This window comes from Lactuca saligna, chromosome 3, assembly GCF_052625555.1.
Source record: "Lactuca saligna cultivar CGN05327 chromosome 3, ASM5262555v1, whole genome shotgun sequence".
NCBI classification, from domain to species: domain Eukaryota; kingdom Viridiplantae; phylum Streptophyta; class Magnoliopsida; order Asterales; family Asteraceae; genus Lactuca; species Lactuca saligna.
In genome coordinates, this window is record NC_136419.1 from 112,146,688 (window position 1) to 112,169,838 (window position 23,151).

The following is a 23,151-nucleotide window of genomic DNA, read 5'->3' on the forward strand; positions in this document are numbered from 1 at the left end:
TCAAGATCATGAAGGTTATGCCGAAATATGAAGAATAGAGGCTTAGATCTAGTGGTGTTTCTAGCATAACAAGTTTAAGGTTGAAATACTTTTGGAGCCTTGATGTGTTCACATCCGATGATAGTTGAGAGAGAATGGGAGTGATCTCGGTTGGGAGGAGGAGAAATGAGGAGAAATTGATCACTATATATATTTATAGAGGGTGGTGTACGGTCGTAGACCTATGTACGGTCGTACACACCTTGTGAGGGGTTTTCCGGACTGAGTACATCTCTCCAACCTCAAGTAAACACCAAGGTTAGAAGCTCTTGAAGAGAAAGGATGGAATATGACACACATGGGGGTGAGTTCACGACCACCTTGAGTATACAGCTGTGCACCCATGTGTGCAGCTGTACACCCATGTGTGCGGCCGTACACTCCTCTTGAATAGTGTTTGGCTTGAATGAAACCCGATGAACTTAAAATAACTCATCCCCAAACCCAAACCTTGAATGTACTAGGCTTAGAACACTCAAACAGACCCTAAACAATGCTAAAATATAGCAAAAACGAGTCTGACTTTCAATTATCGAGGTAACTTAGAGATAGAGATTTTCGGGTTGTCACAGAATCAGATAAAATCACAACATTACAGATTTCCATAGTAAAAATGGATTAATTCTATTTTTATTTTTGTTATATAATTTTTTGTGTTACTTTTTGCTTATGAGATTTTTTGTCAAATAAAGAAATAAGTGGGGAAAAGGATTCACATGGAATGAAACGTGAGCCTTGTTGCCTTTAAATATCTTATGAAGCATATATTCGTTATGTTTTCTAATGGTCATTTGCAACTTGTAGTCGTGTTCTTTGTTGACACCTTTCATCTAAGTGGAAAAATTATATATGTTGAAGGCCTCGTCGGACATTTGTTATGGGATTTTTTTTGTTGGTATGGATATTGCTAATTCCTTTTTTTATGGTGAAAATCTTCAGATTTTTAAAGCTAATTTAGTATTTTTTTTTTTTAATCATTTTGTCCTTTCATAGTAAGTTTCATTCTTTGGTTTGTTTCATTCTAGAGTAATGAAATTTATTTGATTTACCTAATGAATTTTAGTTAAAATCTGCAAATATTCTTTCAGAATGGCAAAGACTTTAGAATAAGGTATGCCAATATTATTTCAGAATAAGGAAGAATAATATTCTTTGGGTTCTCATGCAAAATTCTTTGGTTATGACTGTGGAATGTATTATGTCAGAATCACTAAGAATATATATTAGAATCTTGTTATTATTCAACCGAGGATTTAAGAATTATGTTATTTTTCAATAATATTTTAATAGAATAAAATCCTGAAAGAACATTATTCTAACAAAAAACATTCCGGCGAAATAAAAATAATTATGTTTACAAATTACGTTAGAATTAAAATTGAATTAATTTAAAAAATTTAGATTTTTAAAATTAGGATAATTAATTATCCCTAAAAATAATTTTCATGTTTTTAAATATAATTATCTGTCCAAAATACTTTTATGTCGGAATTTATGTGATTATATGGTAGATGTTATCTTATTGTAATATTATAGACCTTCAGATCATGATCATTGATTATATTTCATCCATTTGTCCAAAATTATACTTACAAGTACATAATAAACAATAGAAACACATAAATATAACAAAATTATTTCTTTTTTGACTAACCGTTCAAACGAAAAAAAACGTCATTGCTACCCGTTCTTGTCGTAACGTGCCTCATCTACATGTCCACCTCGACAATAACGGCCCTTAACGCCCCGTACCGAACATACCGAACACGATAAATATTTAAAAGATTTTAGATCAAGACAAATGGACTTTTGCTTTTATTAAATCTTTGAATTCATTAAATATTTTAAAGATTTTATTCGCAGAACAAAAATCCATGAAAGCTGTCATCTACGTGTCCAGTCAGTGGTCGTCCACGTCAACACCAGCCAAAAACAACAGGATCATATTGATCATACGTAAAACTTAAAGATCGGGCTCCACCTAAATTACTGCAAATGGAAGTTACTGTTACACAAACCATATACACACGTGCCTATAACTCCTTACCCTGCCACCGACACGTGTCAGTCATTAAGCACCCCTTTGTAGCTCAAAAAACAAAAACGCTTGTTTCGTCTTTTGTTTTTGTTTTCTCAGAAGGCTTACGTGGCAGACTATTCTCTCTTCTATTCCTCCACGTGTGACCTCAACTTCTATCTTTAACAATCTTTCAAGGGTGTTTTCGTAATTTCAACTATCTCAACACATTAAAAATCTCCCCACTTTCTTCTCCCCTTCCGCACCTATACTTTATCTCTCCGTAAAACAATCTTTCTCTCTCTCTCTCTCTCTCTCTCTCACAGCCGGCGGAGCAAAATCCGGCAAGATTTTCCCCGGAAAATCTTCTTGATATTCTGTGGATTTATAGAGGTATCTTTTGTTTTTCACCAAATCGATTCAAAATAAATGTTTTTTTGAATTTTAAAATAAAATCGCCATTGATGCTTGAAAAATTACGCCGGGGACTTCATAAAGAGAAGCAAATTAATATTCTATAACGGTCGGATGGATTTCTTGAAAACGATTGAATGCGGCGGTGGTGGTGGTGGCGGAGGCGGGGATATCCATTCTTTGAAAGAGGAGACGCTCGGTGAAGAAAACGTAGAGCTTAGTTTAGGTTTGTCGTTGAACGGACGATTTGGGGTGGAACGACGGAGAGCGGTGGCTAATGATTACTATGACAACAATAACAGATTAATCCGTGCTTCCTCCGTAGCAGATTTCTCGAGTTTTCCGTCGGCAATGGAAGATCCGACCGCATTGACGGTGTATCCGCCGTTAACCAGGACGTGTTCGCTGCCGATCGAGATGGGGGATGAGTGGAAGAAGAGGCAGGAACGGCAGTCGTTACGGCGGTCGGAGGCGAAGAGGAAGCGTGTTGAAAAGCTTAAAAATGGGAAAGTTGTGAAAGGGTTGTTGACGTCGGAGGAGAATTACGATGCAAAAAGAAGAAATGTAATGAAGGGAAACGATCAGTCATGGCAACCACCACCGCAGTCACTGTTACCTCCACTGCCACGGCCGTCGCCGTTTCCGTCGCAGGTGTCCATCGGCTCTCCTGCTAGCGGCGGATCTTCTGGTGTTTCTGATTTGGAAAGTCAACCTTTTTCAGGTATATAACTTTTATTTGTTTCGATCCATGAGATTTATTTTGATAATATTATTATATGGTAATATGGTAATTACCACAATTAATGTTAATATAGGAAAAGAAATAAAGGGTAGGATTAAATACAATAAAATAGCAAAAGTTGTTTTGAGATATTAGTTTTTATTCTCATTACAAGATTATATTCAATTATCTCGATTTTATTAAGATACAGAGTATATTTTTGTGGTCATAATTAAGTAGATGTTGATAGTACAAAAGCCAATTGTCCCTTTTTTTTTTAATAAAAAAGGATCAAATAAGCTATTAGGGGTGTCTTTATTTTCAATAACTTGTTAAAAATGGTCCTGCAGTTGCAAAAGTTCTATATGAACTTTTTCATTGTTTTATTAGTTTTAGTTTGTTAAGTACAGTAACTACAACTAATAGTTTGTTAGTGAACCCTACAAATGAAAAAACTCTACTATAATAAATGGGTATTAAGGTTTGTACTTGTTAAGTTCGCAATCATGATCATGTGCCATATGAAGGAGTGGAAATCCTTAGATATTTTTGTCATATATTATATATTTTATCTATTTTGTCACATGTAATTTTATAGTTATTTTAAATTAATTTTTATTTCATATGTAATTTTATGGTTTTTTCATTTTATTAAACTGTAAATAATATTTATATTCAATAATAAATGCATATTAATTTCATTAATGAACTTTCCTTCTAATTTTAAAATTATCAAATTAAAAATTTATTAATTTTCTTTATTTATTTATCTAAACTATTCTTTTAAATTTAAAAGAGAAAAAAAAACACTTTAAATTTTATAATTCTATATTTTCTCACTTATTTTCAAATGTTTAGAATTTTCTATTTAATTTTTTTTTTAAATAAGATCATGTAATACATGGGTCTCACACCTAGTATATATATATATATATATATATATATATATATATATATATATATATATATATATATATGATCTAATCCTTAAATAAACAAACCAAAAGAAAAAATGAAAGGACAATGCTATAATTAATGAATTTCTTGGTAATATTATCTTAATAAAAATACTGAAACTATTAAGCATAAATAAATGAAAGTACGATTTTGTAATAAAAAAATAAATAAACAAAGTGATTTCTTGCATTTAGCTTTTAAAACTAACGGATAATTGTTTTGTAACAAATTGGAATTGGTTATGCTTAACTTTTGTATATTTTAGGAAATACAATATTGATTTGCAACGATATTATTAGCATGTAGATGAATGGGAGCTCATCTTTAACGTATTTCAATTTTATTTCATATGTTTTAGAAATTAAAAATCAATCCATATGATCTTTGCATATAACTCACTACAATATTGATTAAATGATAGGTATAAATAAAGATGGTGAGTTGAAGAGCACGGCTAGTCAACATTCCATTTTGCATAAGTTCCCAAGTTCGACCCCTTATAGATCAAACTCTCTTGTTTCAGACAAGTCCACAAATGAAACCCTAAAGATGATGTTTGCGGATATGCCTTGCGTTTCCACAAAAGGAGAGGGTGTTAATGGCAAGAAGATCGAAGGGTTTTTGTACAGATATAGAAAAGGAGAACAAGTCAGAATCGTTTGTGTTTGTCATGGTAACTTTCTAACTCCAGCAGAGTTTGTGAAACATGGTGGTGGTGGTGACGTGGAACATCCTCTTAGACACATTGTCGTTAACCCACCTTCTTTATAATATATGAACAATGGAAAAACCGTTGGATTAGACAATCCTTTTATGGACCAAGTTAAATGTTAAATAAAGTTTTGTTGTCTTCATATAGACATAGTAGAGAACAAATGTACATTTATTGTCGTCTTTTTAATATATTAGCTAGTGAAACTTTTGAGGTTTATTTGCTAAAGTTTTCCTTGTTTGGAATGTCAATGTAGTTATAAGTTCAATGTCATAAATTATAAGTCAAGTCATAAATCATTGGAGAATCTCGGTACTTATATCAATTAGATGTTTAAACATCCACAAGAAAATATTTTTGAAATCTCAATGTAGTTATAAGTTCAATGTCATAAATTATAAGTCAAGTCATAAATCATTGGAGAATCTCGGTACTTATATCAATTAGATGTTTAAACATCCACAAGAAAATATTTTTGAAATCGAGAAAATTGTAAAAAGTTCTTATATATTAGTTTTATAATCGATTTAATTTTTATATATTTTTCTTATTCAATTAAATCTTAAAAACCGGTAATCGTATTCAATTTGATCTTTTTATTCGGTCAATAGATCGTCCAATTTTTAAAAATTACACTTTTGGTCCTAAATTTAAATTTTAAAAAAAATTGGTCTAAAATTTCAACTTTTGATCTAGATTTTAAATTTTATTACAAATTTTGTTCAAAATTTATCATTTTTGCGCAAATTTCATAACTTTGTTAATGAATTCATTAACTTTAGTTTTTTTACAACATTTTTTCTCAAAATAAAAAATTCAAATATATTTTTTCTTTTATAAAATCATATTTATACAAAAAAAAATCAATAAATAAATAAATAAATAAAACATATTTTCCCATAAAAAAAATCTCGTGTTTTCTATATAAAAATCTTTACTTAAAAAAAACTTTTCTATATACGAAATAGATATTTATTAAGTACATATATTTCTACAAATCCATTTTTATAAAAAAAAAATATAGAAACACGTATTTTACAAGAAAAAATATATACAATTATTATAAATATATTTTGTAAAAACATATTTATATACACCAACATTTCTTTTGTAAAAACATATTTATATATTATTTGTATAGCACCTATTTTATAATAAATGCAATTGTATTCAACTACGTTTATATATAAAATGTATAGAAGCACGTGTCTTATGAAAATATATTTAAAAACTTGTTTATAAACAAATGTATACGAACCTGTTTTATATATATATATATATATATATATATATATATATATATATATATATATATATATATAAACATATTTTGGATAAAAAAAACATCATTCAAGAAAATGTATATGCTAAATAATAGTTATATAAGAATTAATAGCATCAAATAATAATTATATTCAAATTTCAAAAGGAATTTTGATCACTGATAGAAAAATGTGCATCTTCATATATATATATATATATATATATATATATATATATATATATATATATATATATATATTGTCATAGAACTTTTTTTTTCAACCCATACAATGTTATATTTTTGTTTGAAACCAAAAATAATACATCAAAATTGATTAATTTCCAAGTCATAAGTTACCATCTTCCAAAACAAATTATATTTCAATGTTAAGGGTTTACCTTTTCATAACCTTCTTGTCAAAGTTGGGTGATCAATCATACATGTTACCGAATAGAAATAATACTAAAACAAAGTATTCTTACTCATTGTTTGGCGTGGGTAAAAGGCTTGTGTGTGTGTGTATGTGTGTGTGTGTGTGTGTGTGTGTGTGTGTATATATATATATATATAGATAGATATTGTAATGTATGGTTCCTGGTATGTATTCTTAATATTGAATTTCTCATTTTCGAAGGGACTCACCGAGTTGGAGGCCCCAAACTCGTCGAGTGGGAATTGAATTATTAGACGCGAGACTTGAATTCTACTCGATGAGTTGAGAGCCTCAATTTGACAAGTAGGGCTGCCAGAGTGAAACCCTAATTTACAGGGTTTGCACCTTATTTAAACACTTTATCTGGCCCTAATAACAACCTCCATCACCTCCAAGCCTTATTCACGAAACCCTAATCCATTTTGAATGTTCTTAAGCCTTTGTGTGTGTTCTTGGTGATTTTGAAGCTTGAGAATGAAGAGGAAGCTTTGGGATTCAAGAGGAGGCAAGTAGATCCAGATTTTGTGCTGCATTTTAGACTCATTTGAGGTATAAAGTCTATACATTGTTTATTCATTTGCTAGATCCCTTTCATGGAGTAGTTTAGGGCTTTAAGGAACCATTTTTGGAACTATTTTGAGTTTGTGCTGCATTTCAGACTCATTTGAGGTATAAAGTCTATACCTTGCAAGTACATCTAGTGTTTGTGCTGCACTTCGGACTCATTTGAGGTATAAAGTCTATACCTTGTCTATTCATCTACAAGATCCCTTTCATTGAGTAGTTTAGGGCTTTAAGAAGCCATTTTTGGAACCATTCATGAATACATGCTTGTTTGGGGTCAAGACATCAGATCTCGAGTCTTTGAGGGACTCCATGACATAAATGTGCCAACTTTATGGCCATGGGAGTCCCATGGACCGTAAGAAACCCTTTTAGAGCCTTTTTGAGCTAAATAATCCATGCATGAACGTAAAGTTTGTAACTTTACGTGTTATACCGACCCTAGGAGGCCAAATCTATGCTTTGGATGCATTAAGCCCAACTAAAATCGATTGGATAGAATTGGACCTTGGGAGACTCGGTGAGTCGTTCATACGACTCGATGAGTTGGATAATGGTCCCCCAACTTTTGCTGTTACTAAGCAAACTCGTTAAGTCTAGAAGATGACTCAGCGAGTTGGATGTGTTTATGGATTTGAAGATCACAGAACTCAATGAGTCCAAAGATGAACTTGGCGAGTTAAGAGCAAAACGTCCCAACTGTTATGAAGAGGAACTCGACGAGTTGTGAGTGAAATGCCCCGAGTAATATAAAGGGAAACTCGACGAGTTCGTGGAAGAACTCGACAAGTTGATGGACCAACTCGGCGAGTTGAGTCAACTAGAAGGTTGACTTGGACTAGAAGGTTGACTTTGACCAGAATGTTGACCTTTCACCATAGTTGACCCTTAAAGGGTTTATAAGTATGAAAGGGTAATTAAAGGAGATTTTTATGTTTAGGAGTTTGAGATGAGTTAGTTTTGGAACCGATGACAGATCAACAACTTCACGACATTGAGGTGAGTTACCTTCCAGTAGGAGTGGGTCGAAGGTACCAATGTTGGCCCACTAGTAAGTGATTACAGTTTAGATGATTGTCTTTATGATAATTGTGTGACAACCCGAAATTCCCATTTGTACGAACATTATCTATTCAATAGAAGCTAGTCCAGTTTCAGTGATTTTCAGACTTGCCCGAACAAGTTTGTGTACATTAGGGTTTACGTTTCTAGATATATCAGGAGAGTGGATGCTCCTGTAATTGTGAAACTTGAACATTCCAAATTTCATAATGTTATAGTCCAACTTCCGGAATAAAAATATTTTCTGTCAAAATATTTCAGGACTATAAATAGATTTCTGAATTTAATTAATTCATTATTCACAATTCCAACTAGAGAAAAGTAATTTCTCTCTGACGGACCTTCGGGTTTTCATCCCAGATTGTGAGTATACTTTCCTAAATGTGTTTTAATGTTTGATATATGCTTTATAACATTGTTTACATGTCTAAAATACAAGATCCGGGAGCTTACGGCCCAAGAACGTTCTTGGGTTGTAAACTCCAAAACGAAGCCTAAAGGCTTCCTAGTCCCGATTCCTTGTTAGACAACTTGTTTAGGGCTTAATGTATAAACATTTAAGACTAGAAATCAACTAAGAAACCCTAGTTATAGGAGTTTACGGCCAAGGATCTCTCTTGGGCCGTAAACCCCTTTTTAAGGGCTATAAGTGCCCTAAATCACCCCTAAAGCTTAAGGACCTTTACCCTCTAATGCTTGTAGTTAATTTGGACACCAAAACACTTCAAAATCATAGGGTTTTAGGAGTTTACGGCCAAGGAAGGATCTTGGGCCGTAAACCCCTTTTTCAAGGGCAAAGTATGCCCTAAACACCCTTAAAGCCTTAAGACAATTAACCTTAAATACTTAGGACTTGAATGGGGAACAAATGACATCAAAAACACCCCTTAAAGGGAGTTTACGGCCAACGAACACCTCTTGGGCCGTAAACTCCAAGTAAAGGCACAAAGGTGTGCCTAATGTCCCCTTTAGCCTTAGACAAAAACATAGAAGCTATCCTACATGTGCAAGGGCCTTAAATGAATTAAAACCAACACCCCATAGGAGTTTACGGCCGTAAAATCTAGGGGATATGGTCCTTTGGCCGTAAACTCCCCAAAGGAGCTTTCCAAGGCCTTAAACTACTTCAAGGATTATTCCAACAAGGCTAGGCTTATTCTAGGATCAACATAACACTTCAAAACACCCAAAACCACCAAGTGAGGAGTTCACGGCTGTAAACTCATGGGTTCACAGCCGTAAACTCCAAAGGGTGGGGTTTGTTAGGTGGTGAACTCATATACAAGGTCATTGGTGCATTAAACCCCTTTTTGCCTTGTCCCGTATCAACTTAGATGCAACCATTAGGACCTATAACACTTATATAAAGTGTTTACATGTTCCTAAGTGTTTCAACTTACTTTGTTAAGTTATTATTTGGCTAATTAGTTATATATATGCTCATTATATGATAACTAGGCTCGAACGTGTGAACAAGTCTCCGTTTGCCACCTAGCACGGTACCCGATACATCAATCCAATCTACTCACCACAAGTGAGTTCATATCCCTTTAATCAACCTTTGAAATACTTTTAAATGTGTTAAATACTTTATGGGGGGATACAAGTTAAATACTTATAGTTATTGCATCAATCACATGAGATTACATTAATCACATGTGATTTATAACTAGAAAACCAATGATTTTATCACTGTTCAAACTGTTTATCAAACTGCGTCACTTCAAAATGTTTTACAAACTCTTTTTACTTATCAAATGCTTTTATTAAACTTGTTTTACTTCTTATAAATTGCATGCCCATATATGTATAGATATATAAGTAATGTTTAAAGGGCTTAAGAAGGTCATCCGCCCTATTTCCTTTTCGCGCACTGAGATGTGGTCTGGTGGGATTTCAGGTGACCATCCGAAGGTCGTTTCAATATTAGTTATATATCATATATACATGTATAGACATAAAAGTACTTCCATATTCATAATTATCAGTACATCAATAGCTAGTTACCATCGGGGTAACACAGAACATATACAATTATACTAGAAACAGAACATATAGAACTATACTAGAAACAATACATATACAATTACACTAGAAACAGTACATATACAACTATACTAGAAACAATACATATACAATTATACTAGAAACAGTACATATACAACTATACTAGAAACAGTACATATACAACTATACTATAAACAGTACATATACAACTATACTAGAACGAGAAACATTACATATACATGAACACGTTAACAATTGTGATCCACTGTGTCGGAGCATGACTTAAATGTCATGGCCCGAGTTGTAGCCAAAATTCTCTTGGAGGGAGAGCGTGAGTTTGCGTATAGATCTATACTAGATTGACTATCCTACACCTTGCTGCTAGCTACAGCCGGACCTGCAGGTCTGCGGGTGCCAAACGTCATTCCGTTATTACGACCATTAATTATGTCGTTGTTACCAGTCGATAGTATGGTGCAATTTATCACATTATACCTTAATATAAATCCGGTTTAAGGTAGTTAGTACATTTTACAAAAAATTGCAAACCTTTACATACATTTTACAAACTTATACTTGATACATGTTCAAACATTTTTTTGGATGACAAATACCGACACTAAAATACTTATGAACTCACCAGCTTAATGCTGATAAACTCATTCAAAATAACTTGTATTCTCAGGTCATCAGTAGACAGGTACCGAGGCCAGCTTTTGAGAAGATGGAGCGCATTCAAGACTCATCTTATTATTTTGATATACATTATTTTTGGTGTCTATACTGTACAGAACACGCTTGTATTAAAATTATATATTTAATGCAATGGATGATGTTGTTTGCTTATTTACATTTACTGTGTTGTGATACTCTACATGACGTCCTCCGCCCCAGAACGTTTCCGCCGTTCTTGATTTTGGGGTGTGACAGATTGGTATCAGAGCATTGTTTATAGTGAATCAAGTATATCAGCCCATAAAATATATACTAAACTATAAACCCATTTGGGATTAAAACACTCTAACCAAGAGTCTATACTTTAAATACTAAAATATTTAATTAAGTATACTAGTCTGCATTCATACTAAAACCAGTGTCACAATGACAAGAACAAAAGTATTACGATTGTTAAATATCACAGGTAAGCTGGGGGATATATGGTCAGTCCTGGGAATGGCATAGCCTGATCAACTATGTTGGTCTGAGGAGTGATTAGCATATGCCCTAGAATGGTTGTGATGTGTTAACAAGTCTAAAAACTTACCAACAATACCACAAGAAGATCAATAGAATCTAAACTTAAAATACTATAGGTGTATTTTGGTACTTCTAACTACATATGTACTATATCTTTATACCTCTCTTCTCGTGTAGATTTAAATAGCTGGATTCCATCACGGCAACCCGTACTTTCCAAATGAAGGCAACGCAGGATGGCTTGAAGCAGAGTCTGACGATGAACACCAAATTCTGTTGGATGATCATCAAGTTGAAGGCTTCTCGGATGGATTAGACTCTGAGCCCGAAGTCAACAACCTACCTCCAGTAGGTCAAGCCCCGAACAACAACCCTCGACCAGCTTTTCCAGGTCCCACTCCCTTGTGGGTAGATAACTTGAATCGCTGGAGTGACGAACAGGGTCAACCCTTACCATACTTTGGGGACCGAACCTTTTACAACGTCAGCGATGGTGGTTGTGCTGACCGAGCTCTACCTGTCATTATCCGCAGAATAGCTCGTAATGTCGAGCAAGGTCGAGCAGCCATCGACCGGGTCGTGGAGATTGATGCTAACTCTGGTGTCAACACAGTCCGCATTCGCCGTCTCGAAGAAGACATGGAACGAACCCGGAGAACCAATGAAACTCTACAGCAACATCTGGTTGCCTCTCAAGCAGAAGTCATGGAACTTCGAGCTCGTCAAAGGGCTTATGAGCGACACCTTCAAGAGGTGGTACGTCAAATGAGAGACCTCAGGGTTCTCCCGAGGAATACTCATCGCCGTTAGATGATGTCTAGTACATCATTATCTTTTGGGTTAAGGATTAGCCTTTAACATTTGTGCTCTAAGTAGCACTTATCTGTAAAATATTCCTAACTTTCAGTACTTTAATTAGGAATCTAAGAACTGTCAAACTTTCCGTATGGTATGATGTAAGACCTACTGTTAGGTCAATTTTCATTGAACTCGTTACATCAGTAATACCAGTATTATTGACAACTACCTACTTTGTGGGAAGAATCTTTACATTTGGGTTTTCCTACACATCTTTCTGGTTATGATCTCAAACACTCATTCAATTGTTGGGCTATGGTTAGTTAGTCCATGTGTCATTCGCACATTACTTACAAATTGATTCTTACCACTTTTCTCATCTTTATAAACTTATAGTTGAAAGATGCCTCCTCGCAAATCTTCCCGGAATAACCCTACACCTACACCACCTCTGGTCATCGATACAGCAGCCCTAAATGCTGTCGTAGCTGCAGCAGTGGCAAATGCCATGGCACAGTATCACTCTACTGATGCCAGCAGAGGTGGAACCCCGATTAACTCCATTCCGGTTGAAACTCCTGTGCGCTCAAGAGAGTGCTCTTACAAGGATTTCACCAACTGCAAGCCGAAGTCCTTTCATGGGACCGGCGGAGTCATTGCCCTCTCGCAATGGTTCGAGAAGATTGAATCAGTCTTCAAAATTTGTTCTTGCCCTGCTGTGAAGAAGGTCAAATATGCCGCATGCACCTTCGAAGGGAAGGCACTGATGTGGTGGAACGACCACGTTAAATCTCTAACTCTCATCGTGGCCAACGACATAGGCTGGGATACGATGAAAGAACACATGATTGAGGAATACTGCCCGAGGGGCGAGATCCAGAAACTAGAGCAGGAGCTTTGGAGCTTGACCATGAAGGGCACCAACATTGTTGCTTACACTGCCTGGTTTAGCGAACTGGTGGCCCTCTGCCCTAATATGGTTCCCACTGAAGGGAAGAAGATTGAAAGGTACATATGGGGGCTAGTGCCTCCGTATCAGGGGAATGTCCTATCATCAAACCCCGCTACCTTCGATAGTGCCAAGCGACTGGCACAGCGAATCATTGACCATGGTGTCAAAACCCCTGCAACCACAACAACCCTAGCCATCTCAGAACCCTCCAAACCCGCTGACACCAAGCGGAAGTTCTGGGATGACAAGAAGAGGCAGCGAGCTGCCAAGAAGCAGTAAATTGTGGCAGTACATGCCGCAGCAACCCCTGCTGCTGCTACTGCTCCGATGAAACAGTATGTTGGAAGTCTGCCGAAGTGCAACAAATGCAACTTCCACCACAATGGCCCCTTCCGTGAAATGCAGTGCTCTAACTGCAACAGGAAAGGACACACCGTCCGTTTCTGTAAGTTCCTGGCACAACCGATCACACAAGTCCCTGGCTCTGGCGCGAGCCCAACTTGCTATGGATGTGGCGATACGGGCCACTATAAGAGGGACTGCCCCAAAGCGGGAAATGCTGGAGGAGGAGGGAGGGTACTGGCTATAGGCCACAGGGAAGCAGTTGCTGACCCGACAGTGGTGACTGGTACGTTCCTCCTCGATAACTCCTATGCATGCATTCTGTTCGATAGTGGAGCAGAGCGAAGCTTCGTGAACCATAAATTTTCTCGCATGCTTAAACCACAACCACACGCACTTAAAGAACAATTCACAGTAGAAATGGCTAATGGAAAAACATAAAACACCAGTAGCATATACTTAGGATGTATCCTAACCCTAGATAACCATTCATTCCCAATTGACCTCATGCCGGTCTCAATAAAAAGCTTCGACGTTATCATCGGCATGGATTGTTTGAGTCTTCATCACGCCGACATCATGTGCTTCGAGAAAGCAGTCCGACTAAACCTTCCATCTAACAAAACTCTTATAGTCTACGGCGACAAACCTGGTGCGAGTCTTCGCATTATATCAAGTATTCAAGCACAGAAATATATGCGCAAAGAATACCACGCATTCCTTGCTCACGTCGTCGACACGAACCTCGAAACGAAAGAACTAAAGAACATTCCAGTAATGAGCGACTTCCCCGACATTTTCCCAGAAGAACTACTTGGATTACCTCCGCAACGACAAGTCGAGTTCAGAATCGACTTAGTCCCAGGAGCTACCCCAGTAGCCAAGTCGCCCTACCGCTTAGCACCAGCGGAGATGCAGGAATTATCTGGTCAACTTAACGAACTACTCAGCAAGGGATTCATAAGACCAAGCTTCTCACCTTGGGGAGCACCGGTCTTGTTCGTTAAGAAGAAAGACGGATCATTCCGTATGTGTATCGACTACAGAGAACTCAACAAACTGACGGTCAAAAATCGTTACCCTCTGCCTCGCATAGACGATCTATTTGACCAACTGCAAGGGGCGAACTATTTTTCCAAAATTGATCTAAGATCCGGATATCACCAGTTACGGGTACTAGAGGAGGATGTTCCAAAGACAGCCTTCCAAACTTGTTACGGACACTACGAGTTCGTGGTGATGCCATTCGGATTGACCAATGCGCCAGCAGTCTTCATGGACCTGATGAACAGAGTATGTCGACCTTACTTGGATCAGTTCGTCATCGTTTTCATTGACGACATCCTGATCTACTCCCGAAGTAAGGAAGAGCATGGCGATCACCTACGACTAGTTTTAGGAACTTTACGAACGGAGAAACTTTATGCGAAGTTCTCGAAATGTGAATTTTGGATCCGAAGAGTCGAATTCTTAGGACACGTGGTAAGCAAAGAGGGAATCCACGTGGACCCATCCAAAATTAAAGCCATTGAGAACTGGTCAGCACCCAAGACACCGACAGAAATTCGTCAATTTCTAGGTCTCGCTGGCTACTACCGCAGATTCATTTAGAACTTCTCCCGAATAGCGAAACCTCTTACAACCCTGACCCAGAAAGGCGTGGCCTTTGACTGGGAAGAGAAACAAGAGAGAGCATTCCAAATGCTCAAGCGAGCCTTGTGCACCGTGCCAATACTATCTCTCCCCGAAGGGATAGAAGACTTCGTAGTCTATTGCGATGCATCGAACCAAGGGCTCGGGTGTGTTCTAATGCAACGAGGTAAGGTCATCGCCTACACCTCCAAACAGTTGAAGACACACGAAGTTAACTATACGACCCACGTTCTTGAACTGGGAGCAGTGGTGTTTGCTCTGAAGATCTGGAGACATTACTTGTATGGAACGAAAAGCACTATCTTTACCGACCACAAGAGTTTACAACACATATTCGATCAGAAGGAGCTCAACATGAGACAACGACGGTGGGTCGAGCTACTCAGTGATTACAAATGCGATATTCGTTATCATCCGGGTAAAGCCAACGTAGTAGCAGACGCCCTAAGTCTGAAGGAATATTTTGGTCGCAGGGTCAAGTCATTGTCAATAACCATCCATTCACACTTGTCTAACCAAATTCAGGCGGCCCAACTTGAAGCCATGAAACCTGAAAATGTGACGAGTGAATCCCTCAGAGGAATGGACAAGAATTTAGAAGCCAAGGGTGACGGAGCCTTATACTTCATGGACCGGATCTGGACACCGAAACACGGTGGTTTCCGAGACTTGGTCATGACCGAGGCGCACAACACTCGGTATTCCGTCCACCCAGGTTTAGATAAGATGTATCTAGATCTTAAAAAGCTATACTGGTGGCCTAATATGAAAGCAAAGATTGCTACCTTCGTAAGTAAATGCCTTACTTGCGCAAAGGTAAAGGTCGAGTACCAGTAGCCCCCTGGTTTACTGCAACAACCAGAGATTCCAGAATAGAAGTGGGAGCGGATCACTATGGATTTCATAACCAAGTTCCCCAATACAACGGGTGGACTTGATACCATATGGGTCATCGTTGATAGATTGACCAAGTCTGCACACTTCCCGCCTATCAAAGAAACTGACAAGATGGAGAAACTGATGAGAACATACATTAGGGAAATCGTACGGCTACATGGTGTGCCTATATCCATTATCTCCGATAGAGATAGTAGGTTCACCTCAAGATTTTGGAAATCACTACAACATTCCCTGGGAACAAGACTAGACATGAGCACAACCTACCATCCACAGACGAACGGACAGAGTGACAGGACGATCCAGACTTTAGAAGATATGTTGCGTGCTTGTGTAATTGACTTTGGAAAAGCGTGGGATACCCATTTACCCCTCGTCGAATTTTCCTACAAAAACAGTTATCACACGAGCATAAAGGCAGCACCATTTGAAGCCCTCTACGGCCGAAAGTGCAGATCCCCTCTGTGCTGGGCTGAGGTGGGTGATACCCAAGTAGCTAGGGGGCAAGCTTCTGACAGCACTCTTACCGGTCCGGAAATCATTCGGGAAATGACAGAGAAGATCGTTCAGATCCGTGAACGATTGAAGGCCTCTAGAGACCGACAAAAGAGCTACACTGACAAACGCAGAAAACCTTTGGAATTTCAGGTGGGAGACCGAGTCCTCCTCAAGGTCTCACCCTGGAAGGGCTTGATACGCTTCGGTAAGTGTAGGAAGCTTAATCCTAGGTACATAGGGCCTTTCGAGATTCTCACAAGAGTCGGCCCCGTAGCTTACAAACTTGATCTACCCGACACACTTTGTAACGTACATTCTACATTCCACGTATTTAACTTGAAAAAGTGTCTGTCCGACGAGACTCTCGTAATCCCACTCGATGAGATCGAGATCAACGAGAGCCTCAACTTCGTGGAAGAACCAGTAGAGATCATGGACCGTGAGGTCAAGCAGACGAAACAAAGCCGTATCCCTATCGTGAAGGTTCGCTGGAACGCCAAGCGAGGACCAGAATTCACTTGGGAACGCGAGGATCAGATGAAACTGAAATACCCTCATCTTTTCGCTTAGTTATTTGTAACTTCTTCTTTGCTTAATTTCTAATTTCGGGACGAAATTCCTTCTAACGGGGGGATGATGTGACAACCCGAAATTTCCATTTGTACGAACATTATCTATTCAATAGAAGCTAGTCCAGTTTCAGTGATTTTCAAACTTGCCCGAACAAGTTTGTGTACATTAGGGTTTACGTTTCGGGATATATCAGGAGAGTGGATGCTCCTGTAATTGTGAAACTTGAACATTCCAAGTTTCATAATGTTATAGTCCAACTTCCGGAATAAAAATATTTTCTGTCAAAATATTTCAGGACTATAAATAGATTTCTGAATTTAATTAATTCATTATTCACAATTCCAACTAGAGAAAAGCCATTTCTCTCTGACGGATCTTCGGTTTTTCATCCCGGATTGTGAGTCTACTTTCCTAAATGTGTTTTAATGTTTGATATATGCTTTATAACATTGTTTACATGTCTAAAATACAAGATCCGGGAGCTTAAGGCCCAAGAACGTTCTTGGGGTGTAAACTCCAAAATGAAGCCTAAAGGCTTCCTAGTCCCGATTCCTTGTTAGATAACTTGTTTAGGGCTTAATGTATAAACATTTGAGACTAGAAATCAACCAAGAAACCCTAGTTATAGGAGTTTACGGCCAAGGATCTCTCTTGGGCCGTAAACCCCTTTTTAAGGGCTATAAGTGCCTTAAATCACCCCTAAAGCTTAAGGACCTTTACCCTCTAATGCTTGTAGTTAATTTGGACACCAAAACACTTCAAAATCATAGGGTTTTAGGAGTTTACGGCCAAGGAAGGATCTTGGGCCGTAAACCCCTTTTTCAAGGGCAAAGTATGCCCTAAATACCCTTAAAGCCTTAAGACAATTAACCTTAAATACTTAGGACTTGAATGGGGAACAAATGACATCAAAAACACCCCTTAAAGGGAGTTTACGGCCAAGGAACACCTCTTGGGCCGTACACTCCAAGTAAAGGCACAAAGGTGTGCCTAATGTCCCCTTTAGCCTTAGAAAAAAGCATAGAAGCTATCCTACATGTGCAAGGGCCTTAAATGAATTAAAACCAACACCCCATAGGAGTTTACGGCCGTAAAATCTAGGGGATATGGTCCTTTGGCCGTAAACTCCCCAAAGGAGCTTTCCAAGGCCTTAAACTACTTCAAGGATTATTCCAACAAGCCTAGGCTTATTCTAGGATCAACATAACACTTCAAAACACCCAAAACCACCAAGTGAGGAGTTCACGGCTGTAAACTCATGGGTTCATGGCCGTAAACTCCAAAGGGTAAAGTTTGTTAGGTGGTGAACTCATATACAAGGTCATTGGTGCATTAAACCCCTTTTTGCCTTGTCCCGTATCAACTTAGATGCAACCATTAGGACCTATAACACTTATATAAAGTGTTTACATGTTCCTAAGTGTTTCAACTTACTTTGTTAAGTTATTATTTGGCTAATTAGTTATATATATATATATATATATATATATATATATATATATATATATATATATATATATGCTCATTATATGATAACTAGGCTCGAACGTGTGAACAAGTCTCCGTTTGCCACCTAGCACGGTACCCGATACATCAATCCAATCTACTCACCACAAGTGAGTTCATATCCCTTTAATCAACCTTTGAAATACTTTTAAATGTTTTAAATACTTTATGGGGGGATACAAGTTAAATACTTATAGTTATTGCATCAATCACATGAGATTACATTAATCACATGTGATTTATAACTAGAAAACCAATGATTTTATCACTGTTCAAACTGTTTATCAAACTACTTCACTTCAAAATGTTTTACAAACTCTTTTTACTTATCAAATGCTTTTATTAAACTTGTTTTACTTCTTATAAATTGCATGCCCATATATGTATAGATATATAAGTAATGTTTAAAGGGCTTAGGAAGGCCATCCGCCCTATTTCCTTTTCGCGCACTGAGATGTGGTCTGGTGGGATTTCGGGTGACCATCCGAAGGTCGTTTCAATATTAGTTATATATCATATATACATGTATAGACATAAAAGTACTTCCATATTCATAATTATCAGTACATCAATAGCTAGTTACCATCGGGGTAACACAGAACATATACAACTATACTAGAAACAGAACATATAGAACTATACTAGAAACAATACATATACAATTACACTAGAAACAGTACATATACAACTATACTAGAAACAGTACATATACAATTATACTAAAAACTATACATATACAACTATACTAGAAACAGTACATAAACAACTATACTAGAAACAGTACATATACAACTATACTAGAACGAGAAACATTACATATACATGAACACGTTAACAATTATGATCCACTGTGTCGGAGCATGACTTAAATGTCATGGATCGAGTTGTTGCCAGAATTCTCTTGGAGGGAGAGCGTGAGTTTGCATATAGATCTATACTGGATTGACTATCCTACACCTTTCTGCTAGCTACAGCCGGACCTGTAGGTCTGCGGGTGCCAAACGTCATTCCGTTATTACGACCATTCATTATGTCATTGTTACCAGTCGATAGTATGGTGCAATTTATCACATTATACCTTAATATAAATCCGGTTTAAGGTAGTTAGTACAACAGTAGTTCTTATAATACAAAACTTCAGTACTACAATGATTTACCCATTACATATTTTAATGATAACCTCACTTAAACATTAATGTACAAACTATATTTTGTTAAATGATAGTTACACTTGGTAAATCACACACTTTTACAACAAACGAGCATACAAAACAGTTAAGCCTTGGTAGAAGGCTACTTTAATAGAAAATATAGGTTTTTCTGAGAGATTCAAACATTTACAAACAATTTCTAACCTTTACATACATTTTACAAACTTATACTTGATACATGTTCAAACATTTTTTGGATGACAAATACCGACACTAAAATACTTATGAACTCACCAGCTTAATGCTGATAAACTCTTTCAAAATAACTTGTATTCTCAGGTCATCAGTAGACAGGTACCGAGGCCAGCTTTTGAGAAGATGGAACACATTCAAGACTCATCTTATTATTTTGATATACATTATTTTTGGTGTCTATACTGTACAGAACACGCTTGTATTAAATTTATATATTTAATGCAATGGATGATGTTGTTTGCTTATTTACATTTACTGTGTTGTGATACTCTACATGACGTCCTCCGCCCCAGAACGTTTCTGCCGTTCTTGGTTTTGGGGTGTGACAAATTGTCTGTTATGTCACTATCTGTTATGCTTTATTTGCTAGTATGCTATGTTATTATATGGTAGTGGTAGGGGTGAAATAGTCCCCGGTTACCAGTTAAAAGAAACTAAAGGGGATGCCAGCACCCATATATGCTAGGAAGTATATAATTTATATGTTTATGCTAGGGTATTATGTGGTAGTAATAAGGGGAGAAATAATCCCCGGTTACCGGTTGAAAGAGACTGAAAGGGAAGCCAGCACCCAGATATGCTAGGCCGCTACAGGTTGAAATAGACCGAAAGGGAGGTGTAACATCCCAAGTGTAGGAAGATAAGTTTAGGGTGCTATGTGTAAATAAAGGAGTAGACTTGACGAGTAGGTGTCATAACTCATCGATTCGGAGCAGGTGCTGGGCACGAGTTAAGTGACCCGACCCGCCGAGTCGGCGGCTAGACTCGACGAGTCGGTGTTGGGAAGAGAAAACCCTAATTTTAGGGTTTGCACCCTATTTAAAGGACCTTAAGTCCTCACCCCAACCTCTTTTTGTTACCCCTTGAGAGTCAGGAAACCCTAATATCATGTGTGAACCATTAAAGAGAGTTTTGAAGCTTTGGAAGGTGATTCTAATAAAGGAGGCTTGTAGATTAAGAGGCTAGAATCAAGGAATTTGTGTAGATCTAGAGTCTACATCAACTTGGGCACATCTTGGAGGTAACAAGTCATTACCTTGATCCCTCCTCTTCTAGATCTACTCATGGATGTTTAGGACCTATTTCGGGTTTTGGGTCTAGATCTGAGGTTGCAACTTTAGGTCTAGACTTGTCTTTGTCCATGGAGGCATAAAGTATCAGCCATTTTAGCATGTATGTCAACATTCTTGTCTTGAACCTTCTGTCTAGCTTGTATTGAGCAAATACCACCTTGCATGCACGTAAAGTTGGAAACTTTACGTGTAAAAGTAGCCTTAGAAGTCCAGATCTATTAGTTGGAAGCAGTGGGATGGACTAAAATCGTCTTATTGGGGATGACTTAAGTGAACTCGGTGAGTCTGTTGTTGGACTCGACGAGTCGGGTCGCAAACCCTAACCCATCTGGTTACAATGAGATCGATGAGTTGAGTGATGACTCAGTGAGTTGGACAGGCTAGGACTCGAGGTTTGATGAACTTGAAGAGTCATGAGGTGACCCGGCAATTTGAGTCGTGATATGAGGGCTTTCTGAGTTTAAGAACTCGGTGAGTTAATGGGCTGACTCATCGAGTAGGGTCAATCAGGAAGATTAACTTTGACCAGGACTTTGACTTTCACATGGAGTTGACCAGTTTGACTTCCAAGGGTATTTTGGTAAATTGGGCACTTATAGATATGGTTTCATCAAACTGTAGGCGGTGGAGTTTGTGGCAGTGATCGGAGGATTTGATCTTATCTCTTCAGTTCGGCATTGCAAGGTGAGTTATCCTCACTATATCAACAACATCTAACGCACCAAGGCCGACCCTTTCCTAGATTGTGTTTTGGTAATTGTTTTGCATGCTTTTGGATCTTTTAGATCTGCATCCTGGTTGTTAGGTCGGTAATATGTTAGTGATCCGATTAGGTCGGTATCCTGGTTAGGATGTTTCTATGTTATATGATATGTTAGATCGGTTTGTTATATATGGTTTGTTATGTGATTATCTGTTATGTGCACATGATTGTTTGGTATGGGGTTGGGTTGAGGCAAGTCTGACCTTGTGCTGTAGGCCAACATACCCAGGGTAGATCGGATAGATTGTAGACCCGGAAGGGCACATAGTCAGGCTTAAGGCCCAGTGAGCGGTCCGGATAGGCTAAAGGCCCGAGAGGGCGGTCCAGACGTGCAGAGGATCAGAGAGTTGACCAGACGGACTGAAGTCCTGGTGCGAGCAATCCAGTCATACTGTAGACTCAGGGAGTAGACCAGGTGGACTGAAGGCGTGGTGCGGGCGGACTAGCCACACTGTAGACTCGAGATGCATGGTTGTTCTGTACTCGCTGATACGATATGTTTATGGTTATATGAGGTTGGTATTTTGGGGGTAACTCATTAAGCCTTCGAGATTACATTTATCGCTTATTGTTTCAGTTTTGGCGGATGACCGCAGGAAGGCGAAGGCGTGATCGTACACTTTCCTCGGTTTACGGTTATGATTTTTGGGAACTCTGATATGAAACTGTTTTGGAAACCTTTTTGTAATAACTATTGGAATTTTAAATTTTTTTGAAAGTTTAAATTTGGCATGAATTTTATGGGTGTTACAGGAGGCCATCACCTAGATATGTTAGGCAATTACCAGTTGAAAGAGACCGAAGGGGAGGCCAGTACCCAGATATGCTAGGCATTATGTATTTATATGGTATATGGTATGATGGGGGAACTCAGTAAGATTTTTGCTTATGATTTTCAATTTTGGTTTTAGGTTGTCACACCCCCAAACCAAGAATAGCGAAAACATATGGGGTCGGAGGATGTCATGTACAGTATCATAACAATGCACAATAGTAAAACAAGCAACAACATCCATTGTATTAATAATATAGTTAATACAAGTGTGTTCCATGTATTGCCGTAATACACCAAAAATATATCAAAATAACAGACGAGTCTTGAACATGCTCTGTTTTCTCAAAACCTTGTCTAGTGTACCTGTCGAATGGTGACCTAAGAATACAAGTTATTTTGAAAGAGAGAGTATCAACATTTAAGTTCGTGAGTTCATAAGTATTTTAGTGTCAAAGGTTTGCCTTTGTTTCATGAAAATGTTTGTAATTGTTTGATGAAAATGTTTGTATACTTCCTAGAAAATCCTAT

The 23,151-nt window shown here is 37.6% G+C and overlaps 1 protein-coding gene across 1 annotated transcript; it reads left to right on the plus strand.

Moving 5' to 3' along the window:
- The first annotated feature begins 2,307 nt into the window (after positions 1–2,307).
- Positions 2,308–5,079, plus strand: LOC145037128 (ninja-family protein AFP3-like). Its single transcript, XM_078985707.1, has 2 exons — positions 2,308–3,191; positions 4,570–5,079. The coding sequence occupies exons 1-2, from the start codon at positions 2,585–2,587 to the stop codon at positions 4,917–4,919; spliced, it is 957 nt and encodes a 318-aa protein (XP_078841833.1). The 5' UTR covers positions 2,308–2,584; the 3' UTR covers positions 4,920–5,079.
- The last annotated feature ends 18,072 nt before the right edge of the window (positions 5,080–23,151 follow it).

Bases quoted from the DNA above. Each gene is read 5' to 3' on its own strand.
- LOC145037128 (XM_078985707.1), top strand. From the start codon at position 2,585: ATGGATTTCTTGAAAACGATTGAATGCGGCGGTGGTGGTGGTGGCGGA. The intron at 3,192-4,569 runs GTATATAACTTT...ATTAAATGATAG, and splicing joins GGAAAGTCAACCTTTTTCAG to GTATAAATAAAGATGGTGAG.